The sequence below is a fragment of the Nematostella vectensis genome, chromosome 2 (assembly GCF_932526225.1).
Source record: "Nematostella vectensis chromosome 2, jaNemVect1.1, whole genome shotgun sequence".
In the NCBI taxonomy this organism is placed as follows: domain Eukaryota; kingdom Metazoa; phylum Cnidaria; class Anthozoa; order Actiniaria; family Edwardsiidae; genus Nematostella; species Nematostella vectensis.
Window position 1 is genome coordinate 4,684,446 of NC_064035.1, and position 17,623 is coordinate 4,702,068.

The window sequence follows — 17,623 nt, forward strand, 5'->3', positions numbered from 1 at the left end:
TGGGGATGCCAAGGGTATTGAACCCTGGCCCTGTTTAGGACAAAATTATCGAATAGTATAACCATGAGCAGAACAAGCATGTTACTGATTACAACAAAAATATATTTTAAGAGTACTTTGCCCAGGACAAAATTAAATCCCTGTGGCGAATGTACTCAGGTAGGGGAATAAGTTCTCATTTGAAAGTATCTCAAATATTGTCAAAATTCTTGATATTTATGTAGATCCAAGAGAGCATGAATAAGAGAAGGACTTGAAATATTCTGCATGTCATAATATTTATTTACACTATAGATGTAGTAAAATTTTAAATTTTTCACTGAAAACGATAGTGGAGAACAAATCGCTTATTGACTATTACCACGAAAGCCCTGTTACTTGTACATGAATAGCTTCATTCCAATCAACTGATGCTCAGAGGTAAGCGTTTCTACAGGAGACTGGTAATTTATTACTGCTAGCATCGCGGTGTTCTGAATAAAATTGCAAATTTGAGCCGTGGGTGGGAGAAGCTTCCTTTTTTTTATAATGACATGCAAGGCTTTGGTCAATGAGCAGACTGTTGTGTGGAGCCTTCAATAATAAAATGCTGTGGCAGTTAGATCATTATCTTCTAACATGCAGTTCCCCCTCTTCATCGAAGAGCAATTACAGGATACATGAATAAGAAAGAAGTAGCCATAGGCATAAAAAACAAGGAGTCTCAAAGAAGAAATTTAATCACTCGTAGCAAAACATTTTACAAAATCTTGTAGTAAAACGGTGAACTGACACTGAAACTTGGTGTTGTCTTCTCAACTAGTTTAAATGCAGATCAACATTTTCTTATCCACCAATCCAATATAGCCAGTAAATAATCCAATGTTTAAATGTCATTCAAGTCTTAAAGCAGATAAGGGCAAGATCTTGATTGTGGTAGTCTTTGTCCCTCAAGAGTAGCAGCTGCAGTCCTTTGCTGAGTGTTGGTGGGAGTTTACTTGGATCTGGCTCTCATCTTTCTGCGCTTGCGCTTCAATCTTAAGACAAACAAATTTGTAAGTTTTCATGTAGTTTCTTCTTACTACCCACATCATGGTATGTCTGTCAATAATAAAGCAAACCTTTGATAATCGATATGAATTAACTACATGAAACCACCACAGTTAAGGGATTTTGGTAAGTCAAATGGTGGAGCGTACTATTTGGTGCTACACAACTTGAAAGAGACTCAGATACTGTAGTAATTAATCCTAGGCATATGAAAAGTCTAGATCTGCACCAAGGACCATTGAGGTGACTGGAACTTCTTGAATTACCCATCTTCAAATATACTCTCGGTTGTTGTCGTATCAGCCCTCGACTGACCGGCTGATTGACGGAATATTGTATGGTATTGCGGTGAAGAGTAGTTCAAGTTTTGCACTGTGTTCCATGTGGCCCTACCACATGTCGAAGCTTAAAACAAATACATTGTGGAAATTATAGCTCTCAACCTACCTCCTCATGCGCTTTTTCTTCCACTGTTGATCATAACGGTCGAGGGAATCATGAAAGAGAACAAAACACAAAGTTAGCTTACAAAACTTATTCGATAAGCCGTTTCACTTTATAAATGCGGGAAATCAATACTGAAGTATGTACCTTGTCCCTCATTTTGGAAGGAGAATATTCTAAAAGCAAACAAAATGTAGAATGGTTAGTTATTTGACTCGATGGTTTGAAACAAGAAAGATTTCGATGGATTTGCGGAGAAGGTACAACAACCTACCTTCCTACCAAGATGGATGACTCAAGAGAAAGATCGAGGCGAAAGGTCCCGTATGAAAGCAAATCACAAACCGCTGAGTCCTGGGTTCTAGTCCCAAGACAAAGGCAGTCCAAGAGAGTGGAAACCATAGATTATAATATCCATTCAACCATAGGGTAGCCTAGGCAAGGTATCTGTAAACCTGTGAGAAATAGCAGTGTTTACATGAGAGGGATTCCTTACCCCGCTATTTGCCATTTGTTTTGTTGTGAATATCAATAATAGACATTAAAATAATAAACATTAAAAAACACAAGTAGAAAGTCATTTTGAAAGTTAGTACCTAGTAATTTATTTCTATTCAATACACACTCTCATACAAACACTGTTATTTCTCATCGGTTTACATATACATTGCCTGCGGGCTACCTGTGATTCAACCCGTTTAATTTATTCGCCTAATTTTAATACACCAAAATATGAAAACCTGCTTAGCCCCAAAAAATATATAAACGAATCAAAGGCTCTGTGAGCCAACTCGTGAATGCAAATTTATTTTTCTAGTTATTTTCTTCTGTGCATAAAAGATATACAGGATACTGAACAAAGCATGAACATATCGAATTATTATAGGTTGGCTGTGTTAGCTCCACCCGGACCGCCTGGGGTATTGAGGTAGGTGACGGGGCAGCCCAAGGCGCGAGTGTGAGGAAGGCCTGCCAATTAAAAGGAGACAGTGCGTCAGCGACGGAGTTCTCCACGCCGGGAACGTGCGCCGCAGAGAAGGAGAACCCTTGCCTGGCCGCGACTAGAAGCAGACTGCGTAGCAAATGCATGCTAGGAATGCGTGAAGTCCGCGAGGTCAGAATACAGACAACCGCTTCGTTGTCTGTTCTAAACAGGACGTGTTGTTTCCGCCACGAATGCCCCCACACGTGAGCCGCGACGACTATGGGGAAGAGCTCCTTATACGCGATAGATTCGAGCTTTTGAGGCTCCGTCCACACGCCGTTAAACCACCTGGTGCGGTGAAAGGCCCCGTAGCCCATGGTGCCCGCCGCGTCAGATGTAACCACTGTCGTTGGTGTGGCTGCCATCCCCGGGTACAGCCAGAGGGACACGCCGTTCCACGAGGTGATGAAGTCTCTACCACTGGAGGTCAAGTCGAAGCTCTGAGCCGATGCGAATTGGATGTTGGCGGTGACGGAAGCAGCGCAGCTGGTCGATCATGCGTCGAATAAAGGTGCGGCCCGGCCAGACCTGGCGGCATAGTGGAGGTGGCCTATGAGGGACTCGAGTTCGTGCCTCGTGCACCATTTAAGCGATGACCATTGCTCCAGAAGACCACGAATATCGGCGAGTTTTTCCTCCGGGAGCTTAGCAATCCTATTGACGGTGTCGATCTGGATACCGAGTACAAAGAGAATGGTAGAGGGGCCCTCGCATTTCCCGGGGTGCAAGGGCAAGCCTAGCTCGCTGCACACCCGTAGAGCCGTAGCTAGATTGAGGCTACACACTGAAGAGTTGGGGGGACCCGCCATAATGAAATCATCAAGCTAGTGTACGAGGTGGGTCACCTGATAGTTGATCACCAGTATCCACTCGACCGCGAAGGCTACGCTGTTGAAAATGAAAGGGGCTGATCGAAGGCCGAAAGGCAAGGCGAGGTCTACGTAGAAGTAGTTGCGCCACTTCACTCCGAGGAGTTAACGGTCTGATGGATGAACGGGGAGTCTGGAGTTTGGCTGGCCCATTGGTTACATACTGCTCATTCTCTTCCTGTGTTTGACATTCGCACACACAAGGGCGCCCTATGTTATCCTCAGCAATAATGCTGGCAATAGCAATAACAATAATGCTGGCAATAGCAATAACAATAATGCTGGCAATAGCAATAACAATAATGCTGGCAATAGCAATAACAATAAAACTGGCAATAGTAATAACAATAATATTGGCATTAGCAATAACAATAAAACTGGCAATAGCAATAACAATAAAACTGGCAATAGTAATAACAATAATATTGGCATTAGCAATAACAATAAAACTGGCAGTAGCAATAACAATAATGCTGGTAATAGCAATAACAATAATATTGGCAATAGAAATAACAATAATACTGGCAATGCAATAACAATAATGGTGGCCATAGCAATAATACTGGCAATAGCAATAACAATAATGCTGGCCATAGCAATAATACTGGCAATAGCAATAACAATAATGCTGGCCATAGCAATAACAATGATACTGGCAATAGTAATAACAATAATGCTGGCCATAGCAATAATACTGGCAATAGCAATAACAATAATGCTGGCCATAGCAATAACAATAATGCTGGCAATAGTAATAACAATAATGCTGGCCATAGCAATAATACTGGCAATAGCAATAACAATAATGCTGGCCATAGCAATAACAATGATACTGGCAATGCAATAACAATAATGGTGGCCATAGCAATAATACTGGCAATAGTAATAACAATAATACTGGCAATAGCAATAATACTGGCAATAGCAATAACAATAATGCTGGCATTAGCAATTACAATAATGCTGGCAATAGCAATAACAATAATACCGGCAATAGCAATAACAATAATTCTGGCAATAGCAATAACAATAATGCTGGCAATAGCAATAACAATAATACTGGCAATAGCAATAACAATAAAGCAGGCAATAGCAATAACAATAATGCTGGCAATAGCAATAACAATAGCACTGCAATGCGAATAGCAATGATAATAGCAATAGCAATAACAATAGCACTCGCATAACAATAGCAATAACGATATACTGGCAAGGCAATAACAATAATATAGCAGTAGCAATGACTAGCAATAACCATAGCAATAGCACTAATATTAGCATTAACAATAATAATAGCAATAGCAAAAACAATAGCCATAGCTATGGCGATAGCAGTAATAAAGGCAAAGCACTAACAATAGCAAGCAATACCAAATAATATTAACGCAAGCAACAGCAGAAGCAACGCAAAGGCCACAAGGGCAGCTAGAAAGGCCGCCAGGGCAGCGGGGGGGGGGGGGGGGGAGGAGGAAATGCCTGGGGCCTCCAGGACCGCGAAGGGCCGCAAAGGCAAAAGGCCGCATAGGCAGGGGGGGGGGGGTGCAACGGCCGCAAAAGCGGAGGCGACAGTGTTTAGGGTGAACGCTACAAACGCGGGCTAGGAGGGGAGGGGGGGTCGTTCCTTTTTCCCCAAGTGTCGGGGAGGGGAGCACTGCTGCGATGCAGGATGGGGGTACGACTCGTATGCAGATGCATTAACAGCCATGACTAACGCCCCATGTATCCCCAGGTGCTGCTAGGGCTATTTTTTATAGGGGTAATAAGAAATACAAAGACAACAATGCCGGTGTGCTACTAGTCTAAAGGCCGAAAATAGCTGTTACAAGGTGTAGTGCTCTACTAACGTGCACAGAACAAGGTCATAGGTGCTTGGGTGTAACGAATAGTGAAATAAACCAGGCGCCGACCCTGAGCCCAGCGGAACCCTGTGTAACGCAGGCTATGTAAACTTAATTACGCTTGAAACGTTTAGGTGCGTTGGGGAGCGAGGCCTATTGCGATGGCTCAGAAGACCCGTTGGACGGTTGGAACAGTGCCGTACTTGGTGGTTGCCGTGGCAGGTTAAACACGAGTGGGTGAAGCGACAGGCTGAGGGGTTGGGGCGACACAGCTTCCCCTGTTCCAGGAGATACAGTAGGTTGTACTGCGGGACCTTGGCTGCGGAAGGGGAAGAGGAGCAGAGCCTGCGGTATTAAAATTAAACAGCTGCGTGTCGATTGGCGACCAGTCTTCGCATCGAAGAGCGGCCGCCTGTTGGCGGAATGCGACATCATAGTTCTGCCAGGCTCTCCCAGCAAACTGGCGATAGGTGCGGATGATCAATAATAAGTACTGGTGAAGGTCTTTGAAGCGTTGGGGATGGTAGTGAGTCGCTACGGCCATGTATATGGAGAATGCCTCCACCCAGGACACGATGTCCTCTATAGCTTGCTTGGGCTTCCGGGATTGTGTAGCGGTCAAGATGAGCCGCCCATCCAGCATCAATAGCGGCTCCGCTTCGGTGGTTGGGGAGCAATTGGTGGGCAGCAAGTCCCTCAAGTCAACATATTTGCCAATTTGGGTGACCATTTTTTGCCGGGACCGGGGGGTATCCCGTCCCTACCACAAGGGGCTGGAGTGGGGCAGTTTGGGGGGCAGACACTGGGGACACAGCAGGAATGGACACACCGGCAGCGGTGGAGAAAGGGGCACCTGGGGCCGAAGAGGACAGCAAGCTACCCGAATACGATGGCGGGCAAGAGTTCGCCGAAAATGTTGAAAGAAAACTTGGAGCGCCGGATTGGATATTAAGTGACCTACCGGGGATTGTTGTTGAGGTCGTTGGTAGCGGTTCGAATGGTGTTGCTGGCAGTGAGGCTGTCATATCCCCCGGAGCTGTCTATTGGGAAGATGGCGGCTTCTCGCTCTCATTATTCAAGCTGGCCATCGCTCTCTGAATCTCCTCTCTTATGAGTTGTGTGAATGACAAAGGGGGGTTCGAGCTGGTGCTGTCTTCTGGCGAAAGCATATTGCCGTTAAAAACCCGAGGTGAATGGAGAAGAAGGCAAAACAAACTCCTCTGAATCTCTGCAAGTCGAGCACGCTACAAAAACATGCGATAGGGGGCGCCTACAGCGAGCTCAGGGGCGAGCACTAAAACCCGGGCTCGCGCGGTCAAACTCGATTTTAACCTCGTCTAAATTGCATTCAGACACATTTAACATTCTAGAAAGGCGCAAAATCGTTAGTGAGGGCCATGTGTTTGTACGTGTTTGATATTTAGTTTAGGTGATTGGGAAGAATATGGTGAAAAATTAATTTGTGGAAATCTATCCTCTTCTATTTTGTCCTTCTAATAGAGGCTTTTTTTATTACCCTGCAAACAGAGACCCTGCTAACAGAGGCTTTTCAGGGGGCTTTTCCCTTTGTGTTTCTCGGACTTAAAAGTCGCATTTTTGGCTAGTCGTTCTTTCAGCACAAATTCAAACAAACAAAGCGAAAACCCAAAGACGCAAATCGGCAAGTACTAAAACAAAGAGAATGTATAGCTTTGCTAGCATTTTACTTGTTTTGTTTGCAAACTAAATAATTCATTTTTTGCTGCATATGTAGTTTGCAATTCATCTAGCTCAATTAGCCCCCCTCAAGGACTGAAAGCCACAAATACAGTAGTGCCTCCCAAGTCATGTAAACACATAAATTCTATAAATGAAACAAACCTGTCAATATGTTGGTAACTTGCTCTAAAAAGAAAAAAAGTAAAGAAAGAAAAAACACACTTGTTTAATCATTTAGACATTCTGAAGACGTGCATAGGATTACTAGCAATAGAGAAAAACATTCGGACATCTTTGCAGATCCAAATCTCGCGCAATGGTTGAGTGGTTTCCCCTAAAGAGAGCCTGCAATCGTCGGATGTCGGTCAGCATCTGCGCGCATGGTCATACATAATAGTCCCTTGTTTCTATAACGGAGCTCCGACGAAGAGCTAACGCTCGAGAAGTCTGCCCAATAACTCTGTTTCAGAGGCGTTCAACATGCTTTTCATCCTTGTGCTGATTTATTAAAGTCATATATTATTAATTGTTATTTTGACGTTTTACAAAATTTCTATGCATACGTGTCCCATTGTGGAATACATTACTAATTTGCAATTAAGTATTATAGGATCGCACCTGCTGTTTTACCAAAAATGAGAAGTTAAGTGTTTTTTTTTTCGTTGGTATCTCCAATATGTCTTTTCAACTGACTGTGTTTCTCCTCGCGTCTTTTGTGTTATACCTAAAAACAGGGGCGTCCAAAAAATGCGGGATAAAGGTCAATTCGAACGCAGAGTTCAATCTGCAGGGATTTACTTTCAAAAGTTTGCTCTTCCGCACATTCTGGGACTGCTTTCAAGCCTGCCAAGATGAACCGAACTGCCTGAGTGTCAACTACCATCTCCATTCTCAGATTTGTGAATTCAACTATGAAATAAAACAAAGGCAGGCATCCTCTTTTGTGAGAAAAGCTCTTTCGCTCTATATTGACAGTATGAAAGAAGGTATTGGTAAGTAGGCTATAGGTACGAAATCACTTTTTTTTAATCGACGAGGTGACTGAAATAATAATTATTTTATCAATATATATTTTCTATGTAAAATCCACAGTATTATTACATTCATGAGAAAGTTAATTCCAATTTCATCAAACTCTTTATTTTGTACTAGCAGTAATAAAAAATGTCGCACAAGTTCTAGAAACTGTCAGTGGATTGCAGGTGTTTCCATTGAAACTATGGTTGAAAATCCACCATATAATAGTGAGTGCCTTTAAAAAAAAAAATTTTTTGTCTTTTGCCGCAATGTCCAGGCATTAAACAACAACAAAAAATTCTCTCTACGAAAGGTTTTGTAACTAGTGGAGCTCGGTTAATTTCTCTTAAATATTCGACTTGATTCGACCTAACTTGTAATGGTACTCAATTTTCTTTTGCTCGCGACGGAGGGCAGAAAAAGGCGGGAAATACGGCCCGCACGCGCACGCTCATAGAATCTGAATGCCGAATTTGTTGTAATTTCGATATTCTCAGTTATATACTATACTCGAGCTATATACAACTATCTCAAATTAGGTTTTACTCGAGAATTTATGTCGTAACCCGCGGTGGTTCATGGGTAGCGCATAAACGGCTAAATGCTATGTGAATGTTAATAAAAATGTAAACAAGAATTCTACAGCTTTTGAAGCCGGGTTTGTTTTTTTTTACACTTATTTGCTTAATTTACTTCATACCCATGAAGCACTGCGGGGTATACACATTTTCCATGTACAACCTATACTATAGTATGGAGGGTTCCTAATTGCCCCTTTTTATCAATTGCTTGCATTCTCGAATTCTCCTCAAACTAGAAGTCTCTTTATTTCCGGTGCAGGTGGTTGTGTTGCTTCGCAGGCATTGGGGATGAAAGATGGTCGCATCAAAGATGTCCAACTCTCACAGTCATCTCTTAGGGATAACAATCCCCAATTCGGTACGCACCGTGCACGTCTGGGCATCACAACTTGGCCTCCAGGGGCGTTGCTTAGCGACACTGACATGGACGGTGGATGGTTTAAGGTCGACTTGCTGAGGCCTGTGATTTTCACGTCATTCGAAATGCAAGCGTACGGTCATAACGGCGGCTCTATGACCAAGACCTTCCAGATTTCCACATCAAACAATAATGCCACATGGAGTTTTGTGGAAGCGGCAGCAGGCGTCCCAAAGGTATGTGAACTATTTACCCACAGGTGGTAGATTTAGTTAACGAATCGCTGTGTTAGTTACTCGCCCGCAATGCTACAAATGCTAGTTGCCCTAAAAACAGAATAAACCTGTTTATATGTGCTCTTCCTTACTTGCTCATTAGCCTGAATGGAACACTGAGCGATGATATCGATTTTTTGTAAACGTTACATGGAGCACCTCCCACACATTCTTTACCTGTTTTCATAAACCGTCTTGTTTTAGTTTAGTGCAGTAATATAGTGCAATAACAATAGCAATAACAATAACAGTTACAGTAACAAGAACAATAATAATCATAATTAAGTCTATTTTTTTATCCTTAGGTTTTTCCCGGGAACACGGACAATGTTGGGACCGTCACTACAACATTCAGTCCCCCTGTGGTGGGCCGTTACTTCAGGATTGTTGCTAAGTCCTGTTCCATCTACTGCTCAATCAGACTGGAGCTGTACGGCTGCTCGCTAAGCCAATAGCCTGATAATTGAACGAGACTCCCTAATAACAGGCTTACTAGGCAGTTGATATGAATAATGATAATAATATGATAGCGATGATAATGATAGTGATCGTGATGGCGATGGCATTTGTAATAACGGCCAAACTTAAGCTCGTGACAAATTTTGTAATAACGGACACATTTTTAATAAGGTCGTGCCACATTGGTAGTAATAACCTATTTAGGTGAGAGGTGTAAATGTCAATTTTGCAATTACTGTTAAGAGCTTATAAACTAGTTATAATTAGTTATAATAACTGCCCGGGTTTGTGTCGTGACGTGATGAAACATGCCTTTTGCTTCTGGATCGCTTATGACATAATCCCATAAACGATTGCTGATGAAAGATAATCCTTGATGTTTCTCTTATGGAGATATAAATTGGCATTACATACCTATAAAAAAGAATACAAAATTGGCCTAGTATAATGCCTGCCTGCGCGCGTAGAAGGCGCAAAAGACAAGACACGCTTAGCGAACTGACCGCGAGGGAACGGTGAAGCAGGCCTGTACCCAGGCGGGTGCAGGGGGTGCGAACGCACCCCCTCCTACCCCCCCTCCCCCCCCCCACACACACACACACAACGGCCGAAGGCCCACTTTCGGTTCTCAAGAGTACTATTTGTAGAAAAAACTATAAAGAATAAGCTAGGTCATTCTGGTATGTAGTCAAATCCGACAATAAACGTCCCGTGGAGGTACTGCAAAGGCATAAAAAATCATTTTTTTTCCGCGGGTGGTCAGATTTTTATCAGAGAAATCAATCCACCCCCCCACCCCCGTGAAAATTAGGTCCACTTTATCAGATTTTGCACTCCCCCCCCCCCAAGAAAAATCCTGTTTACGGGCCTGTGAAGCAAAAGAAATCGAGAGATCTTTTATTTTCGCTTCTTTCGAAGCGCGCGCGCTCACTTCTCCTTTTTCTCCAGCCCCTTGATACACAGGCTAGCCTAATATTGCGGGCACTTCCCATTTCAGACCATTCAAGGACTCCAAGCACATGCCACCATCTTGTTTTTTTCGTATGATTTTTATTTGCCGTTGACTGTGTCGTCTTTTCTTTTATCATCAATCATAATGACGTCATTCGCAGCGAACTAATTACCAATTGTTTGGTTGTGCGATGCGCTCGTTAATTAGCGGTTCGAAGGTTCTATACTGATGGAATACATCATCAAATGTCCCGTCTGTCTAGAAACCTTCGATGATCCGCGCGTGCTCCCATGCCAGCATTCGTTCTGTAAGAAGTGCGTGACTGGGGTTGCTAAGGCCCGCCGCGGCCTGGTGGTGTGCCCACAATGTCGCAGGGAGTCTTGGTTACCGCGTAAAGGCGTTAAAGGCTACCCTTCTAACATCTTCATAAAAAATGTTATCGACATTCTCAACAATGGGAGCGACGCCAGCAAAAGGCCTATCAACTGCTCGAGCTGCGCGAGTAACGCAATCGCGTCACATAACTGTATCTACTGTAACGAGAAGCTGTGTGGGGAATGCGCGATGACTCATGGACAACGGCTGGGAAATAATGTTACTGATGAGGTCCGACGACGGCACCATGTCCTGGTGCTGCCGGGTGATGTGATTCACGATAATGCCGATCAGGAAAAATATTACCGGAAGTGTCGTACTCATCCTGAAGAAGACCTAAAGTACCACTGTGATAAGTGCCAGTGCAAGGTGTGTTGGGATTGCACCGTGCTTGCGCATACAGGCCACAACGTACAACCCCTTGATGATGCAGTCAAGGAGTACCGCGGGCTCGTCAAGTCTCTGGTGAGTGAGGCAAGGGGGTGCTACTCTAAGCTTGATCCAGTGCTGGACAAAATCAGTCACGCTACGAACAGGGTGCAAAGCTCATGCCAGGCCTGCTTCGGCGCCATCAGAGAAGCGAAGGAGAGGTGTCTGTACGAGTTCTGCAAACAGCTGGACGCCCGAGAGAGTCAGCTCATGCGCGACTTGCACAAGATGTCAGAGGATGAAGAGGTTCGTCTTAAGAGAGAACAAGAAAGGATTCAGAACTACCTTACTCACATTGAGCGGCTTGCCACCGAGATAGATGAATCTGCCCACAAGATTAATACAGACTCATTAATTGAAATTAAATGGAAAATGAAGGAGACTGTTTCCGAGCTCATGCAAGCGCTCAAGGAAATACCTACATTAACCGGTAGAGGTGATGTTGAGCTAGAGTTCACTGAGAAGTCTAACGCTGGTGATTTACTGAAACAAGGAATTGAGGGTATGATAGGAACCCTGAGGCTCACCCAAAGACAAGGAGATCACGTGGAACGACCGTTAGAGACAGCAACGATGTCGCCGAGTCACGTGACAGGCGATGGAAGAATACATGAAACTGCGGATTCCCAAGGAAGTGGGGGACAGACCGGCGTTACACAAGGTACTAGAGGATAAAAAAAAATTATCTGAGTGGCCCCCCTATTTTTTTTCTTTTTTGTTTCATGCCTTATTCATTTCATTAACTTACATGGTAATGCGTTTATAATAAGGGAGTCATAAAGAAAATTATAGCCTTAGCTTTGAAATAGTTTTTTCTTAGCATTCGCCAAAATGTGACAGTTCGCCGATAAAAAGCCGCAAGTTTTTTTGCGCTCAAAACACTCCGGAATACTTGCTACGCAGGCTACAAGCTCAAAACAAAAAGGTTTATTTAACCGCGCGGTACTGGAACCACTTGCGTTTTTCAGCACTGTCAATCCACTGTGTTTTTCACTTATAGTTTACCGTGATAAGAAATATTATTTTCTTGCAGGCTCTGTAGAAGCTGACATCCCCTGTGATAGACCGTACAGAGATACTTGCACCATTTGCGGACGAACAAACCACGTGGCGAGACTTTGCCGCGCGAGGTATGATATCTACGGACGACGCGTGCACCCTCGAGACACGTGCTTCCGGTGCGGCGAGGAGGGCCACTGGGCCGAGGATTGTCTCCAGTCTTCTACTTCAGAAAACTCCTGGCATACAGTAGGAGAACGTGGAGAGGCTGGTGTCCCAGGCCTGGTTATTTGCCGGCGATGTGGTCGACATAGTCATAATGAAAGCGCCTGCTATGCTACGTACGCTATCAACGGGAGAAGGCTGTGAATATGGTGAAGTCTCATGACAATTTTTTGCTGTAGTTCTCTTTTGCCTCTCCTTGTCAGATCCCTTTCAGTAATATTACTACACAAGCTTTGTCTGCGGTTTTATTCATGACTAGCTTGTTTTTCCGCAGATTACGGAACGAATCAACCTGTGAAACATTGGTGTGATTTTTTTGTTCTCTTTTTTATTCCAACTAATACTCATTGGAATAGGGTTAATGAAAACACCATTGCTGTGAATATCCCGTTTTCTAGCTTTCTTAAATCGGGATACCTTAGCGAAACAATTAAATAGAAGAGCAGGAATTTTGTATGCTTGTTTGTTTAGCTGGCAGTCCCGACTTCGTGTACCTGAAGCCCGGCGCACACGGCGAGGAAAATCTCACGCAAGCACTTTGCTCACTGCTGCCTCGTGAGGCCAAAAACTCAGTGTGCGGACAAAGATCGAACGAAGTTACGTTTCATGAGCAACTGAGGCAATCTCCTGCTTGAACAGTGAGTTTGTATTCACGAGGCGGTGATCAAAGTGCACGCGTGAAGTTTTTCTCACAGAGCTTAAGCTCTTAAGGCCCTGTCACACGTACGTTTTTTCTCTTGAAACCCATCTCGCAAAAAAATTGTTGCACGTCGCACGTGCATTTTTAAGCATGTGACACCCCCTTTGCAACTTGTTTTGCATTTCTCAAATTCGCACGAAAAGTAGAACGCTGTTCTACTTTCTGCAACAAATTGTTTCAAGTCGCAGGAAAATCATCACGTGTGACAGGGCTAGTGCGACCTGCAACAATTTTTGCGAGACAAGTTGCAGCCAAAAAGTGTACGTGTGACTGGACCTTTATCATGGATGTTTTTTTTTATCCATAGGAGTAAGTACGCAGCTGCTGTCTGCTTGTCTCCTATTATCTTCGTTCTACAAAGGCGTTTTTTTGTCTCTATTCTTCTCGTTCTTTGTGTCGAGGTGCGGATATTGTTCATTTGCCCAATCAAATTGCAGCTTGTAAGAGCTGCGTACTGACCCATCCATAGTGCCCATCAGTAAACACATCCATCAGTAAACAGCAAAACGCAAAAGTGTAGATAGAGATTGTACTTCAAACGTCGTTATTTATCTAACAATTCTCGTTAACTTCAGCCTTTACACTTTAACAGGCAATACTATTTATTTCACATTATTTACAAAATAATCGATTATATTAATGGAGGTGGTTTATGAAAATTAATAGATCCGTGTGAACCTTGCTAAGTATATTAGAAATGCTTTGTCTATATCCTCCTACACAGTCATTTTCGCACTCCTACAAAAAAGGAGATCGTTTTCCCACACCATTGATCTAGTAATGTTCATCAGTCAAGCAAAATAATGTTCATTATATTAATCCACTTTCTCTATATACAAAGTACATACATGTAGCTATATCAATATATACATAAAGATAGCTAAGCGATAAAGTCTAATAATTATAATAATCATCTCAGACCAGTCCATAAAGGGGTGACTCTTGCATTTCCAATGCCCAAATCTGTTAACCTTGGGGCGGGAGGCATCATAGGACGAGCAAACCCATCATCATTGCCAAACTTCGCAGTTTCTTTATTGTACCCAAAGCGTCGCTTGTAACCGTAGTCGCAGTTGTTCTCCTTTTCCAACGCTAAATCCTGGTAGAAGTTTGACCGGGGTCTTTTGATGTCATTGAAACCATTATACCGTGAGACTGCTTCCATCCTAAATGAGATGGAACAGACTAACATTGGAGCATAGAAATAAAGCATAATCGTTAAAAAAAAGAATGTGATCAACTTGCGTTGTTGATACGCATTAAAGGGAAGAAAATATGCCATACCTATTACACTTATCTTCTCGTTCAGAGACAGTTCGTTCTCTATCTGCTACCAGCTTTTCTCGTCCTGAAAATAAAAATAAAATCAAAGGTTATTGGCCTGGTTGAGAATTAGGTTCTGAACCACAAGAGAGCAGGAATCACACAATCCAGGCAATTTGATATCCACTAACAGAATAATTGTCTCCTAGTTTATAAAATCTACCCCTACCTGGATTGGCCTTTTAAAGAAATGAAATGATAAAAGTTTGAGACAATGATTTGCTTTCCTTACTTTCAAGTTCCCTCTCCTTTTCTGTAAGACTCTTCTCCCACCTTCTAAGTCTATCTTCTTTGTCACCTGCATTCCTACAGCATTCAAGATAAACATTGATTCAACAGCCATATGTAACTGCAGTAGAACAGAGGAGTAGCCACAAAGGTTGCCCTCCACCCTATCGAAAATATATTTTGGGCCTAGATAAAACCATGATACAGTGTGGTTGAGACAACCCATAGAAAAACCCTCAAACAAGCCGAGAACCAACAAAGTTATATTGTATTAGAAATGGAAATGGAGGCTTTGCAAACTGTGTCAATCAGACTCCCAAAAAGCCCATTTAGACAAAATTGCATAGCGTTTGGGACCCCCTGGGTTGCTTCTGGTATGCTCAAGAAATATAGACATTAAGTAGTATTACTGTTGCGCCGATGAAAGTACTTGGTTTTCCTTCTGCATCCGGGAAAGATAAGGGTTCCTCAATAGCTCATCAATGCTTGGGCGCATTTCATCCTAGAGTTTAAACAACAGAATTGTTTTTTTAAAGCAATACAAAAATATTAGAGTAAAGAGTGAAAGTGACTTACATTGACTTGCAGCATGGAGTTGATAAGTTGGCTAAGGGAGGAGGAGTAGTGACTGGGGATGGGATGGAACCTCCCAACTTTGATCTTGGCCTCTAATCTTATCTGATCCATGGCAGTGAATGGTGGTGATAATGCACAGAGCTCATACATCAAGCAGCCTAAAGACCAGATGTCAGACTTCTCATTGTAACTCCTCTTATTCACTTGTTCCTAAGAATGAGAAGTTAGAATGTGAACAATCAGTGCACGAGTGAGTGTTATCCTAAACCTTGACCAAAAAAAAGATATGATACGGCGTGACAGAAGAAAGGCATAGAGGGCCCCTGAATATTGTTATAATACCCTATTTTAAAAAAGTTTAACAAATAGTGCAATTGCCAAGAATGTACACAAGACACTGGAATAATTACTTATTTACTTAACCATGACAAAGGAAATGAAATGGATGTGAAAAAAAATGCATTCACTCACACCTTTAGCCAAACATTAATTCTATTTGTACAGGTATTTGCTTTCAAGCTTCAAGCAGGGAATACATTTCAGGCTTGCCTTAAATGTCCTAAATTGTCCTATATTGTTTCAAGCCGATATTGCATAACATGTTTGTTACTTTTATCAAATTTTCTAACACAGGACCTCTGGTAAGACACCCACATTAGAACATAGACCAAACACCCACACCCCTCATCTTAACCACACCCACACAATGGTCTCAAATTGCTATTAAAATATTTAGGGATAAAAATATACATGGCTAGGAGAAGTTTGGAGATATCACTTCATATATTGTGTATATGTACGAATAAGAATTGACGCAGTTGTATACTCACAGGCGACATATAATAAGGAGTCCCTACAAAAGTCTTAGCAAAGCTAGTATCATGAGATAACACACGAGCAAGTCCAAAATCCCCAAGTTTGACATTCATGTTAGCATCCAAGAACACGTTGGCAGGCTTTAGGTCTCTGTGGAGAACGTGTCCCCCATCCTTGCGACGATGGCACTCTTGCACTGCAAGCACAAGTTGGTACAGCAATTTCCAAACAAGATCTTCTGCTGTATACCGTCTGTTGAAAGCAAATATCAAAATATTAAAATCAAGTAGGTAAATTACTTACTGCACACTACATGCAAATAATTATGTTGAGAAAACAGTTTAAAATCTACATAACAAAGAAAGTTGCTATGCCATGACCAAATATGGCTCACAGCTAGGATGGGAATTATGTCCAACTATGTTTGTATCCCTGGTTAAAAAATGTTGTGTGAATTTTTGTCTTAAAGAAAAGTATTGTTAAGTAACAAGTTAATGCTCATCAGCGATGGTAACCGAATATAAGTTACTTACTTTTCTCGCTTGTGTTTTTTAATCAATGCCCCTAGGTCACCATTTTCACAAAATTCCATGACGATATAGATGGTGGTGTTGGTCCGGTCGATTATGCGGTCATAGTAGCGCACAATATGCGGATGTTTGAGCTCTCGTAACAGGTTCACCTCAGAAACAAGCATCTGCTTTTCAGTCTCGGACATTTGCCCGTAATCAAGCTCCTTCCATACAAGAACCTAGAGGACAGTAGAAGATAACAGATAACACCAAACATTACAGCAGATAACACCAGTAGCGCAGTAATTCTAGTAGGTTCGGTTTGATGCGGTATGGACAAAACGTTTGGCTACCTTGTTATCCTTCTTTCTGCGAATTTTCTTACAGATTCCATAGGAACCTGAGCCGATTCTTTCCAGCTCCTCGTAATCATGAAGTCGACCGGAGGGCATGGTTTCCGATGAACGAATCCTACAACAAAACAATCATTTGAGTGGTGTAAAACTTAGTAGTAAAGCGATGAAGAGATTGCCAAGTTTGTATCCATACTCTACGACAGAATTCAAGGACAGAGCATATAGCGTTTGCAATTACAACAGGAATAAATAAGTTTTTTTGGCGTCAGTCGGATGACGATAAATTTCCAGCAAATGTTAATGCCTTCATTATCAATAAACTAGAATTGCACAGCGTATAAAATAATTAAAAACAATACTCAGTACTCATCTACAAAGAACAATTTTTTTTCTTATACTTACTGATACCTTTAGAAGATTTTACTCAATGGAACACTTGATTCAATATGGCGACCAACACAGTTGAATCCCGTTGAATTTCGTGCGCTGCTCGCTGATTGGTTGATTTTGAACTGTTGTTATGCTAACCGCTGGACGAGTACGTCTACCACAGGAAACCCAAAAGCCAAAACAATTTAC

The 17,623-nt window shown here is 42.4% G+C and overlaps 3 protein-coding genes and 1 long non-coding RNA gene across 6 annotated transcripts; 2 read left to right on the forward strand and 2 right to left on the reverse strand.

Annotated features, from left to right (window-relative positions):
- Nucleotides 1-701: 701 nt before the first annotated feature.
- Nucleotides 702-1,890, reverse strand: LOC116615984. Its single transcript, XR_004295120.2, has 4 exons — nucleotides 1,748-1,890; nucleotides 1,621-1,649; nucleotides 1,477-1,499; nucleotides 702-1,016 (listed from the first exon to the last, which is right to left on the reverse strand). It is a non-coding gene; the product is annotated as an uncharacterized LOC116615984 (long non-coding RNA).
- A 5,589-nt stretch (nucleotides 1,891-7,479) lies between these two features.
- LOC5508897 (coagulation factor V) lies at nucleotides 7,480-9,987 on the forward strand. The gene is made up of 3 exons (XM_001629403.3): nucleotides 7,480-7,855; nucleotides 8,721-9,055; nucleotides 9,400-9,987. Exons 1-3 carry the CDS (start codon nucleotides 7,540-7,542, stop codon nucleotides 9,547-9,549), a joined length of 801 nt encoding a protein of 266 aa, XP_001629453.1. The 5' UTR covers nucleotides 7,480-7,539; the 3' UTR covers nucleotides 9,550-9,987.
- Nucleotides 9,988-10,698: 711 nt separating this feature from the next.
- LOC5508899 (transcription intermediary factor 1-beta) lies at nucleotides 10,699-12,982 on the forward strand. Its single transcript, XM_032377773.2, has 2 exons — nucleotides 10,699-11,970; nucleotides 12,343-12,982. Exons 1-2 carry the CDS (start codon nucleotides 10,734-10,736, stop codon nucleotides 12,675-12,677), a joined length of 1,572 nt encoding a protein of 523 aa, XP_032233664.2. The 5' UTR covers nucleotides 10,699-10,733; the 3' UTR covers nucleotides 12,678-12,982.
- A 766-nt stretch (nucleotides 12,983-13,748) lies between these two features.
- LOC5508901 (serine/threonine-protein kinase Nek2) lies at nucleotides 13,749-17,601 on the reverse strand. 3 transcript variants are annotated; one of them, XM_001629426.3, is made up of 9 exons: nucleotides 17,453-17,601; nucleotides 17,042-17,159; nucleotides 16,710-16,927; nucleotides 16,191-16,428; nucleotides 15,361-15,570; nucleotides 15,195-15,286; nucleotides 14,789-14,862; nucleotides 14,518-14,581; nucleotides 13,749-14,399 (listed from the first exon to the last, which is right to left on the reverse strand). In XM_001629426.3, the coding sequence occupies exons 2-9, from the start codon at nucleotides 17,138-17,140 to the stop codon at nucleotides 14,144-14,146; spliced, it is 1,251 nt and encodes a 416-aa protein (XP_001629476.2). In that variant the 5' UTR covers nucleotides 17,141-17,159; nucleotides 17,453-17,601; the 3' UTR covers nucleotides 13,749-14,143. The 3 variants fall into 3 exon arrangements, with proteins under 3 accessions (XP_001629476.2, XP_032233666.1, XP_032233667.1); XM_032377775.2 differs by having other exon boundaries at nucleotides 17,447-17,545; XM_032377776.2 differs by having other exon boundaries at nucleotides 14,327-14,418.
- Nucleotides 17,602-17,623: the final 22 nt, after the last annotated feature.